At 37.4% G+C, this 19612-nt stretch overlaps 1 protein-coding gene across 3 annotated transcripts in view; it reads left to right on the forward strand.

Moving 5' to 3' along the window:
- Positions 1 to 19398, forward strand: part of LOC124546032 (mitogen-activated protein kinase-binding protein 1) — a 922513-nt gene extending 903115 nt beyond the window's left edge. For all 3 annotated transcript variants that reach the window (XM_047125004.1, XM_047125005.1, XM_047125006.1), the window contains exons 26-29: positions 5654 to 5825; positions 7705 to 7825; positions 9503 to 9741; positions 17467 to 19398. In XM_047125004.1, coding sequence (XP_046980960.1) covers positions 5654 to 5825; positions 7705 to 7825; positions 9503 to 9741; positions 17467 to 17819 — 885 coding nt within the window. In that variant the 3' untranslated portion in view covers positions 17820 to 19398. The remainder of the gene's footprint in view (positions 1 to 5653; positions 5826 to 7704; positions 7826 to 9502; positions 9742 to 17466) is intronic.
- Positions 19399 to 19612: the final 214 nt, after the last annotated feature.

Below are 19612 nucleotides of genomic sequence, written 5' to 3' on the forward strand. Positions count from 1 at the left end.
CATGGGGCAGCCACCGCCAAGTCCGTGCCACTCGTGCAAGGCAGGTATGCTGTTGCTGGTGCTAGAGCAGAGGAAGTCGGGAGTGCTCGAGCTTAATCTGTGCCCAACAAATCAGCAGGGGCCTGGCACTAATGGAGGAAGAGAGGAGGTGCCTGTGTCGGATGAGGCCAGAGGGCACAGATTGTGTGGCCCAGAGGGGCATGCAATGGTTTGCTGGGACACAGCTGTCTCGGGTGGCATCGCCAGAGGTGGTTCTCAGTTCCTCAGTGGAGACCTCATAAATCCAGCAGCCATGTGTATTCTTCCCTGCAGTTGTGGTGGCCCTAGGTGGCCAAGATCAAGTGAGGGCATTGTCTGTTAGCATGAATTTCTCTTTGAAAGCCTGTGTCACCTGTTCTGCTTCCCCATTAGATTGGGATGAAATGATGCTGTATCCCAAACTCTTCACAGAAATGGGGAAAGTGTGCAGAGGAAAACTGGCGGCCATTGTCAGAGACAGTGGCCACGAAGGCTCTCAGTGGCAGAGATTTGCAACATGACCTTGGTTATGTTCACCATTGTCATGAAACCCATGAGCAGATATACAGAAATTTGGAGAACATGTGTACCATAATTATGTACATCTGACACAAGAAAGCACCAACAAAGTTCATGTGGAGATGCTCCCAAGGTCCCAACAGGGTTCAGGACAAAAACCCTTTGGGGGTTGCAGATCGTTGTTGAGCACATACAGCACAAGACTGGACCATGGTCTCGATATCCTTGTTGGTGGCTGACCAGTATGTGTGTCAGCATGCCACTTGTTTCATTTGTGATATGCCCCAGGGACCTGCATGTAGGAGTGCAAGAACTCTGTGGGGCACAGACAGGGTAATAACAACCTGAAGCCATTTATGTTCTGTTTACAGCAGGAGAACACCATCATGGAGTGAGAGCCCATTCTTTTAAGGCAAAGAACATTTGGAGTAGATCATGGTCCTTCCACAAAATGTGCTGTGGTACCCACACTTAACCCACCTAGTAACTGTACAGAGAATAGGATTCGTTATTATCTGGGCTGCAACCTTTGTAGCATCAAGGGGAAAATTGTGCAGAGCCAATGCAGAATCAGAATCCTGCTGAAATATAACAGCTTCCTGGGTGTAAAATTCAGGATCAGAGCCCACGGGAAGCTGGGACAAAGCATTGACATTCGCATTGCAGCTCATCAGAGCATAGCAGATATCATAGGTATAGGCCAGTAAGAACAATGCTCATTATTGCAGGCTTTGAGCAGTCCTGTCTGGAAGGTTGGAATGTGGTCCAAACAACTCTTTTAATGGCTTGCAGTCTGTGGGGTGTGCAGCATCAAGTGTTTTCAGTAGGATTTTCAGTCAACTGCCTCTTTATGGGACAACACTGTGTTGGCCCCATGCTGTGAGGTATCTGTGGCAAGGAGAGGCATTCCTGGAGAAAACAGGATGAGGCATGGTAATGATTGGAGGGCTTATTTAAGTATGGAGAAGCTGTGTTGCACTCCAGAAGACACCACCAGAATGGAACCCTTTTTTCTGCAGTGTGTTGAGTGGATAGGGCAGTTTTGTAACATGGGGAATAAAATGGCTGTAATAGCTAGTTTTTCCAATAAAAGATTGCAATTTCTTGCGATTCTGGGGTCTGGGCATGTTTTCTATGGCTCAGGAGTGCTATTGGTAGGATGTATGCCCTGCTTGCTGATTATAAAACTAAGATACTCAATGGACTATTGGAAAAGTGTACATTTTTGGAACTTATATTCGAGGCCAGCCTCAGTTACTTGAGAAAAACAGTAATTGCAGTTTCTGAAGGTGTTCACCAATCCCCCGTCACTATATCGTCATCTGACAGGGTTTATATGCCCCAGGACAACTGGGAAATCCAAGAACAACTCGATAATTTTTTCATCTGGGAAAAATTTTTAGAATTCCTAGAATTTTTTATTGTTTCAGTTTTCAGTTAAATTTCTGCCATTTTGACTGGTAAGAACTGATATCCTAACAAAGAGTTTTACTTTAGCACAGTACTGCAGAATAATACTGCAGCAGTAAAACATGTACAAAAGAATATCACCAAAATAAAACTGTAGTTGCAAAGAAAATGCACCATTTACAACAACAGAACACAGTGTGCACACACAAGTGTCTGTCAAAAGCAAAATGTGTCAAAGACCTTAGGACAAAGACTTCACAACAACAAACTGCTTTTGTTGAACATTGTGAAAAGAAACTGCTTTTGTTGAGCATTGTGAAAAGAAACTGCTTTTGTTGAGCATTGTGAAAAGAAACTGCTTTTGTTGAGCATTGTGAAAAGAAAATGCTTTTGTTGAGCATTGTAAAAAGAAACTGCGTTCAATGAGAGTGATGTCACAAGCATTTACATTTCCAATAAGACGCAGGAAAATATTGTGAATGGTGATTTGAGAAGTATTACTTTCAAAGTCGATTTCCTTTTGAGCAAGATGAATTATGTTACAAGTGAGAAAATGCAACGAATTTCTTAAATCTCGGAGCATTTGAATCTCATTCAAAACTTAACGCTTTGAGGACTAGCCACTTAGAAAAATTTTTGGTCCAGGAGGCCAATCATTTATGCCATAATGTAAAATTTTAATGGCACATCTCTGTTTGATATATATTAAAGAGTAATGCATGCTAAAAAAGACCAAGCTTCAATGTTAGTTTTCATACTTTTTTAGTTTTTTCATAGATTACAAATTCTGCTGTTTAATTACCATTCAAAAAAGTGTGAGGTGAGTTCTTGAGCAATTTCACACATAATTGGCTTTTCTATGGAAAAGTCAAAGTACTTGATTGAACTTATATTCAGCCAGGTAACTGATGAAATGTTTGGTGCACAGCAGTGAAATTTATAATAGCACTTGTCAGAAATTTTCAGCTGCTGCAATTTAAGGTGTGCTCTTAGGTTCCTCGATAACTGCACCCTTGGAAAAAAACAGCAAACATTTTTGATGACCAATATTATATGTGAAAGCTTAGCTTTTCTTGTACGTATACTGTATGTACATTAATGTAAACCATTAACTTTTCCTATTTGTGTGTTCGAGCTACTTAAGTGATGTTTGTCCTCAAGAGTCTTTTGCGGCAGCATGTCTGAATAAAAGCATCTCAATTTCAAGCCCAGTTCGAATAAAATTCTCAAGATTTTGATGGCTATCCCTGCAATTGAAAGTTTTTGAATTTTGTTTGGATTGTCATGACTTGAAAACCGCGATGATGTGATGTTGCTGGTGGCTGGCGAGATCACATTCCATGAGCTATGATTGGCTGACGAAGGGACATCACAATCTAGATTTCAATGCTTCAGAAGTTACCAAGCTGTATCGTATGTACTTACGTGTACAAAAATATGCAGTGTACATGTTGCTATGCTTGAAAGATCTTTCCAAAATCTATTGTTTTTTTGCTGGGTTTCATTTCCTAAAGTATTAAGAAGTTCTATGCTGGTGTATAAAACCATTACCATTCAAAGGACTGATAAGTTCTACTGCTCCAAGGGATAGTATATTGTGACTTAACATGAAAAAAGTGTACTTCCGCCTGGGGTTTACTGTATTTTCAGCTGGGAAAAGCATGTTCTTAACCGGGAAATCCAGATAAAATTCATTAATCTTTTTTGTTGTCCATGTATGCATGCTGTCTAAGTAACTGCAGCACGAAGGAATGTCTTATATCAGCTGCTTCACATAATGCTGGAAGACTGCTGAGTCACTGGAAATAAATAAATAAAAGATAATTCCTCATGACAGCAGGATGTGAAAATATCCTAAGTAAGTTAAAACTCCTGTCTATAAGAGATGCTTCTTAATGATGTGCTGAGTTGAGCTTCTTGATGAGCTTATCCATATGTTGACTTCATATTAATTAGTCATCAAGGTGCCTACCAAGAACTTTTATGCACAGTGTTTTATGTTCCGTACGACCATTAATGTGTACTTCTGTTGCTTGTAGACACGTCTACAATGACCTGTCATTATATGCTGTCTTGGAATTGCATAAGATACTTTAATCCCAGGGGATATCCTACTCTTATCCTTGCTTCTGTTCAATTTTGCCCTTATTTGTTTTAGGAGAAAACAAAACTCAGTGTTGTAAAAATATGTTTAAGAAAGAATCACATTTTTCATATTTTTTTTTATAAACTTCTCTCCGCCATCCGCCGTTCTTCCCGTTATTGCTCTCTACGCACTACGATCGAGCTATTGATTATGATCCTGTGATACAATACTTTTCTTCTGTGATCAGTGCCTAAATGGCCAGTAAATTTTATTGTTAATATTCTCCTGTCATAATCATTTAAACCATTGATAATTGGTTTTACAGGTCTAAATACAAACTGTCAATATCAAAGCTGGACATGTTGGGTAGGAATCCACAATCCTTCTTTGCAGAAAATACAGTTATCTGCTATTGATCAATCACTGTTTTTATTACCTCAGACTGACCAATTTTGGATAGTGTCTCTCATGTTAAAATTATGTCTCGTAGTTAAAGTATTTGTAAAATATAAGAATCAGGCCAGAAATGCCACACTAGTCAAAATATTTCATGAAATTATGGCATGGTCTTCTTACAGTCTAAATCTTTGGATTAATCTCATTGAGGTGTGCAGAGAGAAACTAGGTCATTTTCGTGCACACATTAATCAGATTAATGTGGAGATTGAGTTCACTATGGAAGAGGTTTGGACGGGTGATTACATTTTTGGGATGTCCTAGTCTTCTAGAAAGAGGATGGCAGCTTAGGACACATGATGTATTGGAAACCCATATATGTGAAACATTATCTGCATAAGGATTCAAATCAGCACTGATGGAAAAAATGAGATATTATTAAAACATTAGCAAATAAAGCAAGAAACCTATGTGAACTGGAAATGCTGAACACATAATTGAAATGTCTCACCAATGCAATGCTCAAGAATAGGTATTCACTCACTGAAATAAAGAATGTTAAGACAACCATGGAAAGATCATAGTGATGTAAAGGTGTCTGTGAAATCCAAGGTTTTGCTGCTGTTCATTTAAGATGTTACTGACCACTTAGAAAAAGTTGCGACAATAATTTCAGTTAGTAATGGGCCAGAGTGTTTATTGTATCTTCAAAGAAGGTATAAAGTCATCCGACTGGCAGAGTAGCCTGGAAGATTTTAGATGGAGTTACAGAGTAACCACTACTAATGGAACACTATTGGACTAACTGTAATAGTATGCAAGAAATGATCCAAATATGAACAACCAGCCTGAAACCATTTCGTTTGAGATGGTAAAAACAGCAACCAGCAGATGGAAAGTAAATATATTTTCTAAATTGTTGATAACTGTTGCACTATGTTTTGCAGTTCTCATAGGGAATTTTACTGTTGAAAATAATACAGAACTGGTCTGCAACAACTCTAGATGCCCTTGGTCAATAATCTTTGATGGAAAATTGACATTAAGCCTCCACAAACAGTGATTTTCAAATTAGGTCTGCATAACATTACTAAAACTGTTCCTAGATGTGTTATAAAGCTTAAGATACGTCCTGTTACTGACCTATAAATTGCCAGCACTGCAAGCTTGTATATATCCTGATCCTCTGTTGTGATACAGCATTTTGTTGTTTTACCATTTCAGAGTGATTCAGAAAGTGACCTGAGTTTGCAGCGTTCCAGCATGGCAGCACGACTGAATGGACTGATGAGACCAACAATAAGTTCTCAAAATAAAGTCAATACACTTAGTGTAAAAAATGCAAGCAGCAACAGCCAGTCACACAGACGAGGAATGAGACCATCATACTCATCTGGTGAGTATCAGTCACATATTTTTCGTAAAACCTTTGCTGAAGCAAGTCAGATGAAGAATATTCGGCATACTAGTTAAAACATGTTAGTTAAATGTCTGCACTGGGAAGGCAGGGGATTATTGTGTAAGATGACTATCATAAATGCCATGTGACATTTGAAATGTGGTGCTGTAAGAGAACACTGAAGATTAGATGGGTAGATCAAGTAATAAATGAAAAGGTACTGAATCAAACTGAAAAAAAAGAGACAGACATTTAAATGTTATGGTTTTTTTTCTCTGGTTGAAATATAAAGTGTTACACCATCAAGCTCTAGTCCCATATTTGTCAGACTTTGAAAAGCTGTTCTTCACACAAGGTGTTATTAGATGATTAAGCTTTCATTCAGTACAGACCGTATGTCCATCATCAGTATTAATATGATGTGTGACTTAGTGTATTCATTTTCGCATGGAAGCAGACATCTTCTGAATGTCAGTGTGAGGAATTTCTTCTTATCCCTGAAAAACATGCTGAGTTAATTCATGAAGATTTCTGGCTGAATGATGTTATGAAAGTATACATACCTCTTCTCATCGCATCGCATCGCATCCCAACCCAGACACACACATTGTGTGACAAAACAGGGAACTGAGCAAGCCAGTCGTGGGCCCATACGTTCCTCAAGGCTTTTATGGGATGAACTTCAGTTTTGTGGTCATTATCCTGCTGAGTATGCCCAGCATGCCCTTTGGTATACTGATCATGAGGGGTATGACAAAAGGTTTACCGTTCGTGCCATATACTGGTGAGCATTCAGCCTCCCTTCAACCATTACTAAATCAGCCCTGCTGTCATATCCAATAGCTCCCCTCAACCTTCGACTCCAGGTGTTAGCAAAGTATGGATCTAGACAATTACTGCTTCCTGTAGTCTTTTAACTAGTTTTCTGTGACATGGTGGTGTTGGTCTGACTGCCACAAACATAAGTGGGCCAGCCAAAGTGGCCGTGCGGTTAAAGGCGCTGCAGTCTGGAACCGCAAGGCCGCTACGGTCGCAGGTTCGAATCCTGCCTCGGGCATGGATGTTTGTGATGTGCTTAGGTTAGTTAGGTTTAACTAGTTCTAAGTTCTAGGGGACTAATGACCTCAGCAGTTGAGTCCCATAGTGCTCAGAGCCATTTGAACCAAACATAAGTGGAACTCATTGCTGAACATCACAGAATGCCATTCAGTGTTGCAGTAGACCTTGCCTCTGCACCCATGAAAGTCTCTGTCGTCTGTAGCGTGGTGTTAGTGGTTAACTTGAGATCAAAACATAGCTTCCAGTAATATGTTGTTACAATCTGGTAACATCTACTCAGATCTTATCTATTGTCAGAACCTTTCAAACAATCCGACAGTTTTCTCCCAGTGTAGTCGTTCTGGATGGAAGTATGTCTACTGTTCTAGCCACACTGTTGTCCAGAGTCCATCTAGTCTCCAGTCATTTTGCAGTCATTCCACCACAGCCAACTGTGTGCGCAACCTGCTAGTATGATGCTGTCATGTCCTTAATGTCAGTTATTCAATCTCTCTCAAAATGCAAAAGATAACAGTAAGCTGCATGTGCCCATCCCCTAGGCATATTGCCTTGTGATCTCCACTTGAACAGTTCCACTAATCTTAAAAATATTTAAGTCTCACACCATTCTTCATCTGTTGGAATGGCTTTATTCTGTTCTGAAAATAAATGCCCATGAGGATGAAATTTTAATCAATATGTCCCACTGTCATAGAAATGCTGGACTAGCAGTTTAGAAGCATTTGATTAGGGTGTTTATGGTGTAATACTTCGTGTTTGCATCATTGTGTACAGTTTTGAAATAGTAAAGAGTGTAATTTTCTTTCATTATATGCAGTTAATCTGAGCCAAGTTGGTAACAATGAAGATTCAAGCTCTGAAGAGACATCCTCAGCCCGAGGGAAGTCGTCGACAAGCAGCCGACCACGTAGTACGAGCACTGATCGTCTCACTAATGGGTATGTTTTAGTACACAGTACTAAAATTTAATAGTACACATTGCGTATTCAGTCACATATTTCTTGTGTTCCACAATCTCTCAATGAGAACTTTTAAGGATTCATATCAATAACTGCATTTTCTGTCTGTGTTCGGCAGAACTTGATGATAATAATAAATAGGAAAACACTTCCTAGTGTTCTGCAAAACTAGCAGCTTTCTGCTTCTGAGATAATCTTCAGGTGACAACTGAATGACAAACACAGATAAAAATGATGTATAACTTACACAGGTATTATTTGTACGGAAGGTACAGAAATGGTTTAGAGTGTGTACATAGGAAAACATGACCTTTTTTGAAACACAGAAAAAAATACATTAAGTAAGAAAAGGAGAAAAAATTGTATTTTAGTTAATGTAATTATTTCTACGTAAAATAAAATGTAATGCTCTCTTATGTAAACACTCTACGTCATTTTTGTATCTTCCACGCAAATAATATCTTTTAAGACACACACTGTTTTTATCTGAGTTTGCAACATTCTGTTGCACCTCAACATGGGTTAAGAAGTGGAAAGCCGGTTTGTGACTAAATAAATATAATTTTGCTGAATGTTAAGAAATGTTGTCCTATTTAATATTATTGATACATAACAAGTAAGACAAAGAAAAGTAGCTGTTGGAAATGAACTCTGCAGGATGTGTCAGCAGCTAACCATAATTAAATCGGTGTTTCCTGAGTATTCTTACAGAAATTATAAATAAACACACAATAAAATTATTTGGGAAGCTTCTCGATGCTTTAAGTAGTTGCTGTTCCTGTACTGTCCCGTGCTTGCTATTTATATGTATTAGCTGTTGAAGAATAATAGTTACCAAAATTCAGTAAAAATTGTGGTCTGTTCAAGATAAATATTTCTCTTGAAACAGGATGACATATGAAACCTAGGTAACAGTCAAATTGCAACAGACATTATCTCATTTCACTCTATTAGAGCCAACTGAGATGACCACTTTTGCCCACCAGTCAGTACTAACATATTAATTCAGAATGTACAGATGATGCAATCTCTATAGATAATAAGGTTTTTTAGCCACCAGGTGCACTTCATTGAAATGTTACCTTTTTGTTCACCTTCTGCTGACAGCTATGATACTACATATGTACTAGACAAGTAGTAAATAGACTTAAACAGTTTTACTGCAAGAATAAGAGAACACAGTTAATGAAGTAAGAGTGAAGATTCTAATATATTTTCTCTTCATTGAGTCATGTTCTTCCTTTAAAGGTCATTGCAACTACTTTTTGCAATTGTGCTGATAAGCTTTTTTATTATACCTTGTTAATTTTGTTGGTCATCTGTATATATAACTTGTTTTGTTTTTGTGCTGATATTGCCAAGCAAGGTGGCATAATTATTGACTCTGGACTCTCATTTAGGAAGGGTTCAAAACCTTGCCTGACAATCCATGTTTAGATATTTTGTGGACTCCCTAAATTGAATATGGTGAATGCCAGAAAGTTTCCTTTAAGAAGGACACTGCCTATTTACTTGTCCAATAAAAGCCTGTGCTCCAACTCTGATGACTTCATTGTTGAAATGATTTTAAACTCAAGTCTTGCTTTTTATTCCTTAAAAGTAAATCGTGTACACTCTTGTCCAAAGGTGATGTAATATTCTCTCGCTATATTGTAGGGCTCCGAACAGTTTGCCTCTTAGTCCTGACAGCCAGTTGATGCCACCACCAAGGAGGCTAGCTGGAGGGGCGTCAAGCAGGCAACGCAGTGCGGCCAGTGGCAGTGCGTCAGCAGGTGGCAGAGGGTCTAAACCAGTCCCTGCTGTGCGGCAACACCAGCTGGACCCCAGTCCACAGGAGTTGCCAGTCAAAGACACTGACGGGCAGTCTCCCTTTGTGGATGTTGCTAGTGCACCTTGTGAGTACTGCTCATTTTACTGTAATTCTCTGCACTGACCATTTGTTGTTTATGTTCGTAATATTTTGAAACCGTAAAATATGATGTTTATAGTAAATGAATAACTATCTTTGTGTGCAAAGTTGGAAGTACAAAAAAGTAAAACTGTGTGGAAGAATTTGTTAAATTAATGAATTGTCATGCGGATTTTCAGGAAGTAAAAATATCTAGTATAGTTTTTTTAATACAATTTTCCAAATATCAGGCTAAGCTTCATCTTGTTTTGTTTTTGTATGTTATTTGTCATTTGTGTCTATCAGCTGTTCTGTATTTCCTTTTCTGTGTTGGTTCATTTCACTTCATAACTGTGTTTGGCAGTCATTATCTTTTCTCCATCCTGTATATAAACATGTTTCGTGTTCAAAAATGGACTAGGGATCACTAAATAACTTTTTATCTAATCACTGGAGGGGCACATTTTCTGAAAAGTGCCACATATAGTCCTCATTTTTGCTGTCTGATCCATAGTTAGAACATTAAAAATTTTAACAGTATCATTGTTGAAAGTTAATATATTTTTTTCAGTTCACTGTCATTCAGTTAATTGTGTCAGATGAAATAAAATGTTAATTTTTATCTCGAGGGAGAAAAATATGTTTTATATAGACTGATGATATACATAACATTTGGCCTACTTTGAAAATATTTTATGAATTTGTGCATTCATCCAGATGGAAACACACACACACACACACACAAACTATAGCACAATCATCAATACATTTCTAAGATCAAATTTCATATACATCGACTTTTCTTGTTGGCTATTTTGATTGTTTTCTGATTAATTTCCTGTTTTCACTGTTTCCCATCTCTCTTCAAAGTAACCATTTGCAATCATTTGTAATTAATTTGCTGCTACAGCAACAAGACAAAATTATTTTTGCATCTTTTTCCACTGAAAAAGTGTGTCTCACATTTGTTGGCTCTTGCAGTCTTCAGAAGTGTGTTACTGATGTGTCCCCGTAAGTCAGATGGTATATTGCCAGACGCATACATTCTACAAACCAATGTGAACAATCATTTTGTTGCCACCTCCTCCAATGTTTTTAGAAATTGTGGTGGAATATTATCAACCCTACTGCTATATTCGATCTTAAGTCAAATACTGGAGCCTCTATTTCTTCTATATCAACTGTTGTTTCTTCATCTATCACATCATCGAACAAGTCTTCACACACATATAGGCCATCAGTGTACTCTTTCCACCTATCTGCTCTCTTCTGCGTATTTAACAGTGGAATTCCCATTGCACTCTTAATGTTACCACCCTTGCGTTTTAATTTCACCAAAGGTTGTTTCAACTTTTCTGTTTCCTGAGTCAGTCCTGACAGTCGTTTCGTTTTTGATTTCTTCACATTTCTTCGTGCAGTCATTTCACCTTACCTTCTATGTGTTTCCTATTTATTTCACTCCTAAGTGACTTGTGTTTCCGTATTGTTGAATTTCCATGAAAATTTTTGTACTTCCTTCTTTCATCGATCAACTGAAGTATTTCTTCTGTTACCCATGGTTTCTTTGCAGTTACCTTCTTTGTACCTATGTTTTTCCTTCAAAGTTCTGTGACTGCCCTTTCGAGAGATATCCATTCCTCTTCAACCAAAATGTCTACTGAGCTATTCATTATTGTAGTGTTTGTAGCCTCAGAGAACTTCAAGCATATCTCTTCATTCCTTAGTATTTCCGTATTCCACTTCTTTGCACATTGATTCTTTCTGACTAATCTCTTGAACTTCAGCCTAGTCTTCATCACTACTAAATTGTGATTTGAGTTTATACAGTGAAACCCTGCTTTTACACTTTTAAAGGGACAATAAAAAAAAAATGATGTGTAAAATGTGGGAAATAACATTTTAAGCTGTTGAGGTTATGTATAGGATTCCCCTTGCATTTTCGCACTTTATGTATGTGCACGTAATAGGCATCAAAATACTCATGTCACAGACTTATTTATTATCTAATAATGGTTTAATATCTAATAAAAACCGCTGGTATAATGGGAACTGATAACTGCGAAGCAGAAATGTTTGACTCAGTTTCATATATCATTATTGATGTTTTTGGAATGCCTGCAGCTGTAATTTGTTATTTAAATAATGAAACACTGCATCAGTTACATATTTTTTCACTCTTAGTACAGTGCATTTCAAGAATTTTTTTAGATATCAAGTGCAAATATTTGCATAAGTATTTTGTATGGTGTTTGCATATGTGGTGTTCTGTGTCTCTTGAACTGAAGTTGTCTTTTTGAGGTTAACTGATATTGTGCTTCCTCAGTTATTATAGAAAACCACACTCTCACAAATTATCACTCCCTTTTTTTTTTGTGTGTGTGTGTGTGTGTAACATCACAAGAAATACGTATGTAAATATTGAACTTTACGATGAGAGAAAATCCGTGAAACACATTTTGCTCAGCATGAGAATGTACATAATTTGCACTGTGTTTAAACTAAAAACATTTGAGCAATGCAAACTGAATGAAGGTATCAACTAGTGCTACAAGGAGCTGAAAGACGAAACACACTAAATGTGGTTCGACAGAGGTGTGACAATGATTACAGTGATCAAAAAACTGCACTGGCGCTATAGAGACAGTTTGGAAATGGTTTTGATTGGTCATGATACCTTTATTCGTAGGAACCTAATTGATCCTATCATCCACCATGCAGAGTTGAGTTTTGCAGCAACAGGAGATACAGCACGAATTGTTCCAACTTTTACAAGTTTACCAGTTTAAATCCACTAAGTAGAGTACCGTGGTGTCAAGAAACTTAAGCACATAAGGTTTGCAAACACTACGTGATGGCCGACATCGTGCCAGTGTCATTTTACATTAGTTTTTTTTTCGCACGAACATTTTTTCATAAAAAATCAATGGTAGGAAAATTATAAATATGTTGATGCAAAATCGGATGTGAATTAACATTGTGAACATAGGAAATGTCCACAAAAAAGCACTGTAAACAGCGGAGGGAAAATGTTAACTCCAGGAACGTAAATGTGGGGTTATATTGTATTGCTCCAGGTATGCTTTACAATCCAACAGCTAATTACAGAATCTCTGTGTGAACGTGATGTAATCTAACTGAAATCGTCCTGTATCTCCCAGCCTTTTCCAAGTATACCTTCTCCTCTTGTGGTTCTTGAATAAAGTATTCACTATTACTAGCTGAAATTTGTTGCAGAACTCTGTCAGTCTTTCTCCTCTCTCATTCCTAGTACCAAGCTCATATTCTCCCGTTACCCTTTCTTCTTCTCCTCCTCCTTCCCCTACAACTGCATTACAGTCCTCCATCACTATTAGTTTTCCACCTCAACTTATAGTGTGTTTAAAATACGTTGCGATTCTTGACGCTTGGGTATGGAGTGAATGGATGGAAGCATAGTTGCCAGCGTGTGCGGAGTATGCCAGCTAGCTGCTGTAATGCTACACCTTCTTGGTGCAGAAGCTAACAGGCTCGCTTGACTGAATGAACAGCAGAGCACACAAGCTGGTCAGTCTGCAGTCTTCATCAAACTGTTCAGTAAAAAAATGTGATTCTGACATGACTTACAGCTTCATTCATCAGCTTCCTGATGAACTGCCTTTCATTTCTTAATACTCATAGTTATTGTGATATTTTGTGATTAAGTAAACTACTGCAATAAATTCTTAAAATTTGCAGTGAAGAATAGCGGTAGCTATGAATTTGCATTTGGTGCTTATTAGATTGTAAGTTGCTGCATACAAAATGTAGTCAACATATTGAACCATTCTTTAAAATTGGAAGGATATCACTATCTTTCTCTTACCTCAAGAAAATCGATGTACCTAAAGTGCCCCATCATAAACGCACATGCCAGAGAAAAAGTCAGAATGAAATACTCCAAAACCCATCATACCTCATAAAGGTTTAAGATATTGAAACAAGATTTTAGCAAATGATAGTATACAAAAAGGAGAGCATTTTGTCACATGAGTAATATGTGAAACTCCCATACCTTCCACGATGTTTGAGAACTACTGATTGTTTTCAATGAAATAAGTCATTTTCAGTGTTGATCAATAGCAAATGAAACAAAAATTGGTGTGCATTTTGCAACTATACAAGTGAAAAAGTTACATGTTTATTTATATACTGAGAATTGGCTTTTCCATAAACTATAGACCTGTCTTGCCTTCAGTTGCTATACCCTGTTTCTGGATTCTGCCACAATTTAAAATGCATTAGAACGTTAGTGAGATGAATATTTGTAAACTTTGCTGTGTTTTGACAAAAGAAGCAGACTTTACCATGACAACAAGAAAAATTACCTATTACTCAAATCTCGTGCCAGTCCTTCATGAATACATTTCTTCTCAACTACCTTCTTGGTATGGCTGACAACTCGAGGCCAGTCCTCTGGTGTAACATTTATGATGGTTTCTTTGGTCAGCATTTCAACCCTATTGAGCAAGCTTCTTGTTGTCTTTTACCACATTACTTTTCACCTGTGCTTCTATATCTTCAATCAGATTTAAATGAGCATTATATGGAGGAAGCTTGATGCAACTATGCCTTTTAGCGTCAGCGAGTTCATTGATCTGATAGTTCTGCAAGTTCCATCAAGTATTGTAAAGTTGTTTTTGTAATGCCATTTAGCGTGAAGATGAGGTTTAACCCTCGAAACATGTCGCTAAAGAAATAAGTAATACAATAGTTGACAAAGTTTGTGACTGGAGGCAGTAATTTAAAAAAACCTTTACATATTTCTTGAGACAGTCACGGTCAAAAAATAGTCAAAATGGCTTCAAATTCCATCAAACCCGTCTTATACATGCTAGTTCAACTTTATCCGTTGGAACATTTCTTTCTATCCAAAAAAAATTTACATTGTTGGAGTTTTATCCATCACAAGAGAGTAGTATAGTGCCTTGTCTATTTCTGTTGTTGAATTCGTAGGAATATTTTGCAGCAGACTACTATTGTTGTAACCGGTGAATGTGTTCTTGGACAAACAATTTTATTATGAGTCTCATGTTCAGATGTGCTGCACTGTTGTTATTAATGCAATGACAACACAGAACTCCTGTTCACAATACCTGATGACTGCAGAACACGTCAACACCATAAAATACCACTTTATACTGAGAGCTGGCAAATATAGATGCATTTGATGCACATCACCTAGTAATACTGTTCATTACAGTGTGACAACAGGTATGTTTTACCAACCAAACCACTGGTGGTGTGGTGTAGGTACCCATTGGTGTTATCTGCGTATTGATATCTCATCCCTTCTGGTGAGCCAAAACTCACAACTAATTTTAAATGCACAATAAATAGCGAAAGAGGAATCTAGTCCAAAAATTTCAACATTTTGGGACACTGCCAGAATGGAGTGTTCCAAATGATTTCACTACTTAGGGACAGTGAAATGGATAATAGTTTCTTAAACAGAAGCAATAACATGTTCCATAGTCTGTTAATGGATTTATTTAATATTGCAGTTACAATTTTGGCATGTGTGCCATCTTTGTAACAACTTTACAATAAACCATTTCAGTTATAGAGATGCATTCAGTTCTATAAATATTTGAAGAATTATGAAGTGGGTCTATAATGATATAAAATAAGATAAATTTTTACTCACCACATAGAGGAGGTGTTGAGTGGCAGACACACACATTGAAAGAAAAGTTTTATATTATAAGTTGTTGGACAAAGTCCTTCTGATGCTGTTTGAGGGAGTGTGCAAGGATATGGTGGGGACAAGAAGATGAGCTGCTAGGTGCAGCCTCTAGAGGCTGTCTAATGGGGAAAAAGGAAGAGGAGTAAATCGGTGAAATTTTTTTTGCATATATGCAAAAACCAACAATCTGCAGAAAAAGAGAGTTTGGAAAATATAGGGAGTACATAGGATTTAGAGGGTACCATTAGATTTCGCTGTTATAGCCAAAGCAATGTCGCTACAAATGGTATCAACTGTACGTGGTGTATGTTTTTTCAGACATGTCTGAAAGAACAGACATCATTTTGATCCTATAGCCACTCTGAATAAAAACAGAAAGGAATTAAAAATACTAGCTGCCAATGGGCACTGATTTATATCAATGGGGCAGAATGAAAATTTGTGCCAGACTAGGATTTGAACTCAGTTCTTCTACTTACTAGGCAGATGTGCTGACCACTATGCCATCTGTACACAGTGGTCACTGCAGCTACACAGATTACCCTAGCACGCCTCCTGTCGGAACCAATTCCTCAACTTATACCACACACTACTGATGTAGTGCCCCTACTCCTTAGCCTCATTGCCAATTCCTGTGAGAGTTCAAATATGTTGTGCATCTGAACTGAAAGGATCATTGGCCATCTTTGCCTTAATTATATTTATGTGGTGTCTTCTTTTGAACATGTCCGAAAGAATGTACACCATTTTTATGTTGCAGCCACTAGGAATCAAGAGACGAAGGAATTAAAGACTGATTCGTATCAATGGGGCAAGTTGAAATGCAAGTTGTCTGCTTACTAGGCAGACATGCTGACCAATAAACCTTCTAGACACACTGGGCATCTCAAATGCATGGACTACCCTAGCACACCTCCCATCAGACCCAAATTCTCACTACTGATGTCGGGCCCCTGCTCATTAGCCTCACTATGTGCATCATCTTGCTGATTCCCATTAGACTTTGAGGTTGATGTGCCTCTGCACTGAAGGGATCATTGGTCGTCTTTGAGTGAATTACATATATGTGGTGTCTTTTCTTGCTGTCCAGTGTTATCAGACAGTTTCACGGGGTCTGTGATTATTGCATCGAATGTAATTTCTCCTCTGTTATGGAATGCTGGATGACATTAAAAATTAAAGATACCAGCACATTAACACAAACAGGCTAGAAGAAACTGCAAAATATCCTGTCAGTACTGGCTGTAAGACAGATTTACCAATAAAGGGAAACTGCGAGCCAGTGTGTGTGTTGGACCTTTCATCAAGCTACGGACCCCCTTGAAGATGTCTCCCGCAGTCGGAGACGAAACGTTGGGAATCACCTCAGAATTCATCAACCGACCACGGCATAACAGCCGGGATAATTATAATGGACATGATATTTCCGGCCGTGAAAGTTTACATTTCCTTGTTCATATAATTACCACCAATTTTCCTCTCTCTCCTATGTTTTCCACTATTGATAAATAACTGATACTGTTCAGTCAGTGTCTGTATTTATTTCCAAGACTGGTTTGTTCATGGCTAGATAGCAGATGTCTGTTAAATCATTTACATGTTAGAAAGTTACATTTATGTGTGCTATTTTATTCTGCCTGCCAGCTTTAAATGACTTTCTCATTAAGATAATGTAACATATTCCTGGTCAAAATATAAAATATGTAGGTTAACATTCTGAAACAATTCTTGTTTTGACAATGGACATCAAGTAAAATTATGTCTCATAAATGTCTGGAGTTTGCAAGTCTTTTGTAGCACATGGAGAACAAATACATAATTTAAAAACATTAATTTTCAGTTATTAAGATACACATCTTTTATCAAGGATATTATGCATATTCCTGAAGACAGTTTTTAATATGCAATCTGTGAAAGAGATGTTTAGGTTTAAATTTTAGTGAGACATTACCAGATAAAATTTCTCCATTGTACTGAATATTTGCAGCTTACTGTAATTTCATATGTAAGAAAAATATTTCTCTATTTCAGTGTCCCAACAGCTTTGCAGCTCTGTTGCTGAGCAGCTGACACGTACAGCAGACAGTGTGGTGCAGTTATACAAACGATTAGCTGTAGAGGGAGACGATAATGCGACAGCAGCAACAGCCATGCTACAAGCGTTGGAGGAAGCAGTAGCTGAAACACAGCGCACATTGCGTTTAGTGACTGAACCTGCCCCGAGTCCTGACCAGACATCACCTGTGTCACAGTCGACATCTCCATCTGGGCCAGAGAGTCAAGAACAGAAGAAAGTGATGGTCATGATGCAGCAATACTCGGACATGTTGCTTTCCATGGTGCATCAGCGAATGAACAGTGCTGCCCAGCAGAAGCCAAGCTAGGTTTTTCTCTAGTGTTCAAAAGAACAGGTTTACTCGTGCTGGTACTGATTGTGACAGTCAGTGTAATTTGGTGAAACAGGATTGTATTTGCACAGTCCAAGAGACTCAAATGTGATTGTTAAATTTTTATGGAATTGTGCACATGTAGAATAAGACAATATTATACACAATGTTTCAGATGTCGTTTTTACAGCAGGCGAATAAGATTATGTTCATACATGAGCATTCGTGACTTTTCAAGATCCATGTGCAGAGCAAGAATCCATTGGTTTATGAAAATTCAGGATAACTTACTATTGTAGCAACATATATAAATCTGTTGCAGTAAAATACCATTTGCGTGGTTTTCAGTTATGATTCTAGTAAGGGAATTTGAGAGTTGTCATCTGGTAAATGCAATGGAACACTGTCTGAATCTTAAGAGACTACCACAAAAATATTTGTAGATGGAGATATATTTTATGGAGCTTTAAGATGGTTTCTAATGTGTTACTAAAGTGGTATCTGAAATTCTATGAAATGTGCAATGCAGTTCAGTATCAGATCATGAGGTGTAAGATCACTTCTTAAAATGGCTTCTTTTTGGTAACTGCCAAATGCCATATGTATATTGCCAGAGGGGACAGACTTAATTGGTGGCCCTTGATTGTAAGATGATTTTGCTAGCAGCTTGTGTAACCAGCAATAGATTTGAGGATGAGCGGCATTTATCATGAGAATTTGCCACTGAGTTATCGTAAACAGTATGTGAAAACTGACCTCCCTACCTGTCTTAAAATATGTGCACCTAAATGTTTGAGAACCTCTGCCTTAAGCATTTTCCTTTCACCCTCTGAAGAAGTGTGGACATTATAAACAGTAAATGATGTGTTTGACACACATAATTATAAAAATGTGGTGGTTCTGCAGTTGAAGAGATTCAGATTGGGTACTAGTCATATTCCGCAGGTGGACTTGAAAATTTACTTACTGAAACCATAAAAATATGTTATGTGCCGAGTTATATAACAGCCTTTACTTTGTACTTCTGAAGCATCCTTACATGAAGATTCACTTAAAATATGTTGAGATAGTTTGATTTTATGTACAGTATTTATAGAAATTGTAAATTTTACACAGTATTTGAAAATTTGATGTGTGCATAAATTCTGTTCAGATGTGTTAAATGGATATGTGATTTAAAAAATAATACGTCATCTTGTAATGTCTGCTTGCCGCAGGAATATTGTGATAAATTTTTATAGAATGTGTGATGATTGTGTTGGTAGATGTGTTGTTCGATTAGCTAATGTTCAAGTGATTGGTGAGTAATTTTCCACAATGCCCAAGTACCATGAATCTATGTACAACTAAAACTTTTACAGCACCTGACTTAATGTTTAACTTTTATTAAAATAACTGTAACAAATTCAAAACAGTGGAATAATAATGACACAGCCACAAAGTTGAAACAAATTTAATTTTTGAACATATGTCATCAGAAGCCTTTTCAGAAAAACTGTGGATTCCTAAGTTGTGCTATTAACAAAAATATTTATAATTCATTAATTTATTCACATGTTAAAATTACTAGAGCCTTGCATATGTACCAATTTGTGTGTGTGTGTGTGTGTGTGTGTGTGTCAGCATGAATCTCATGGCACTTGTATAACTTGTTTCAACTTCGAATATACAAGATGTAAATAATTGTTTAATATGTTAACAAAATGTACAAATATAATAATTTCTGTTAAGTTTTACTTTTTAATGTTATGTGTATGACCTAGCATGTCTGAATGGTTAAAATAATAGTG

The sequence above is a fragment of the Schistocerca americana genome, chromosome 8 (genome assembly GCF_021461395.2).
Source record: "Schistocerca americana isolate TAMUIC-IGC-003095 chromosome 8, iqSchAmer2.1, whole genome shotgun sequence".
NCBI classification, from domain to species: domain Eukaryota; kingdom Metazoa; phylum Arthropoda; class Insecta; order Orthoptera; family Acrididae; genus Schistocerca; species Schistocerca americana.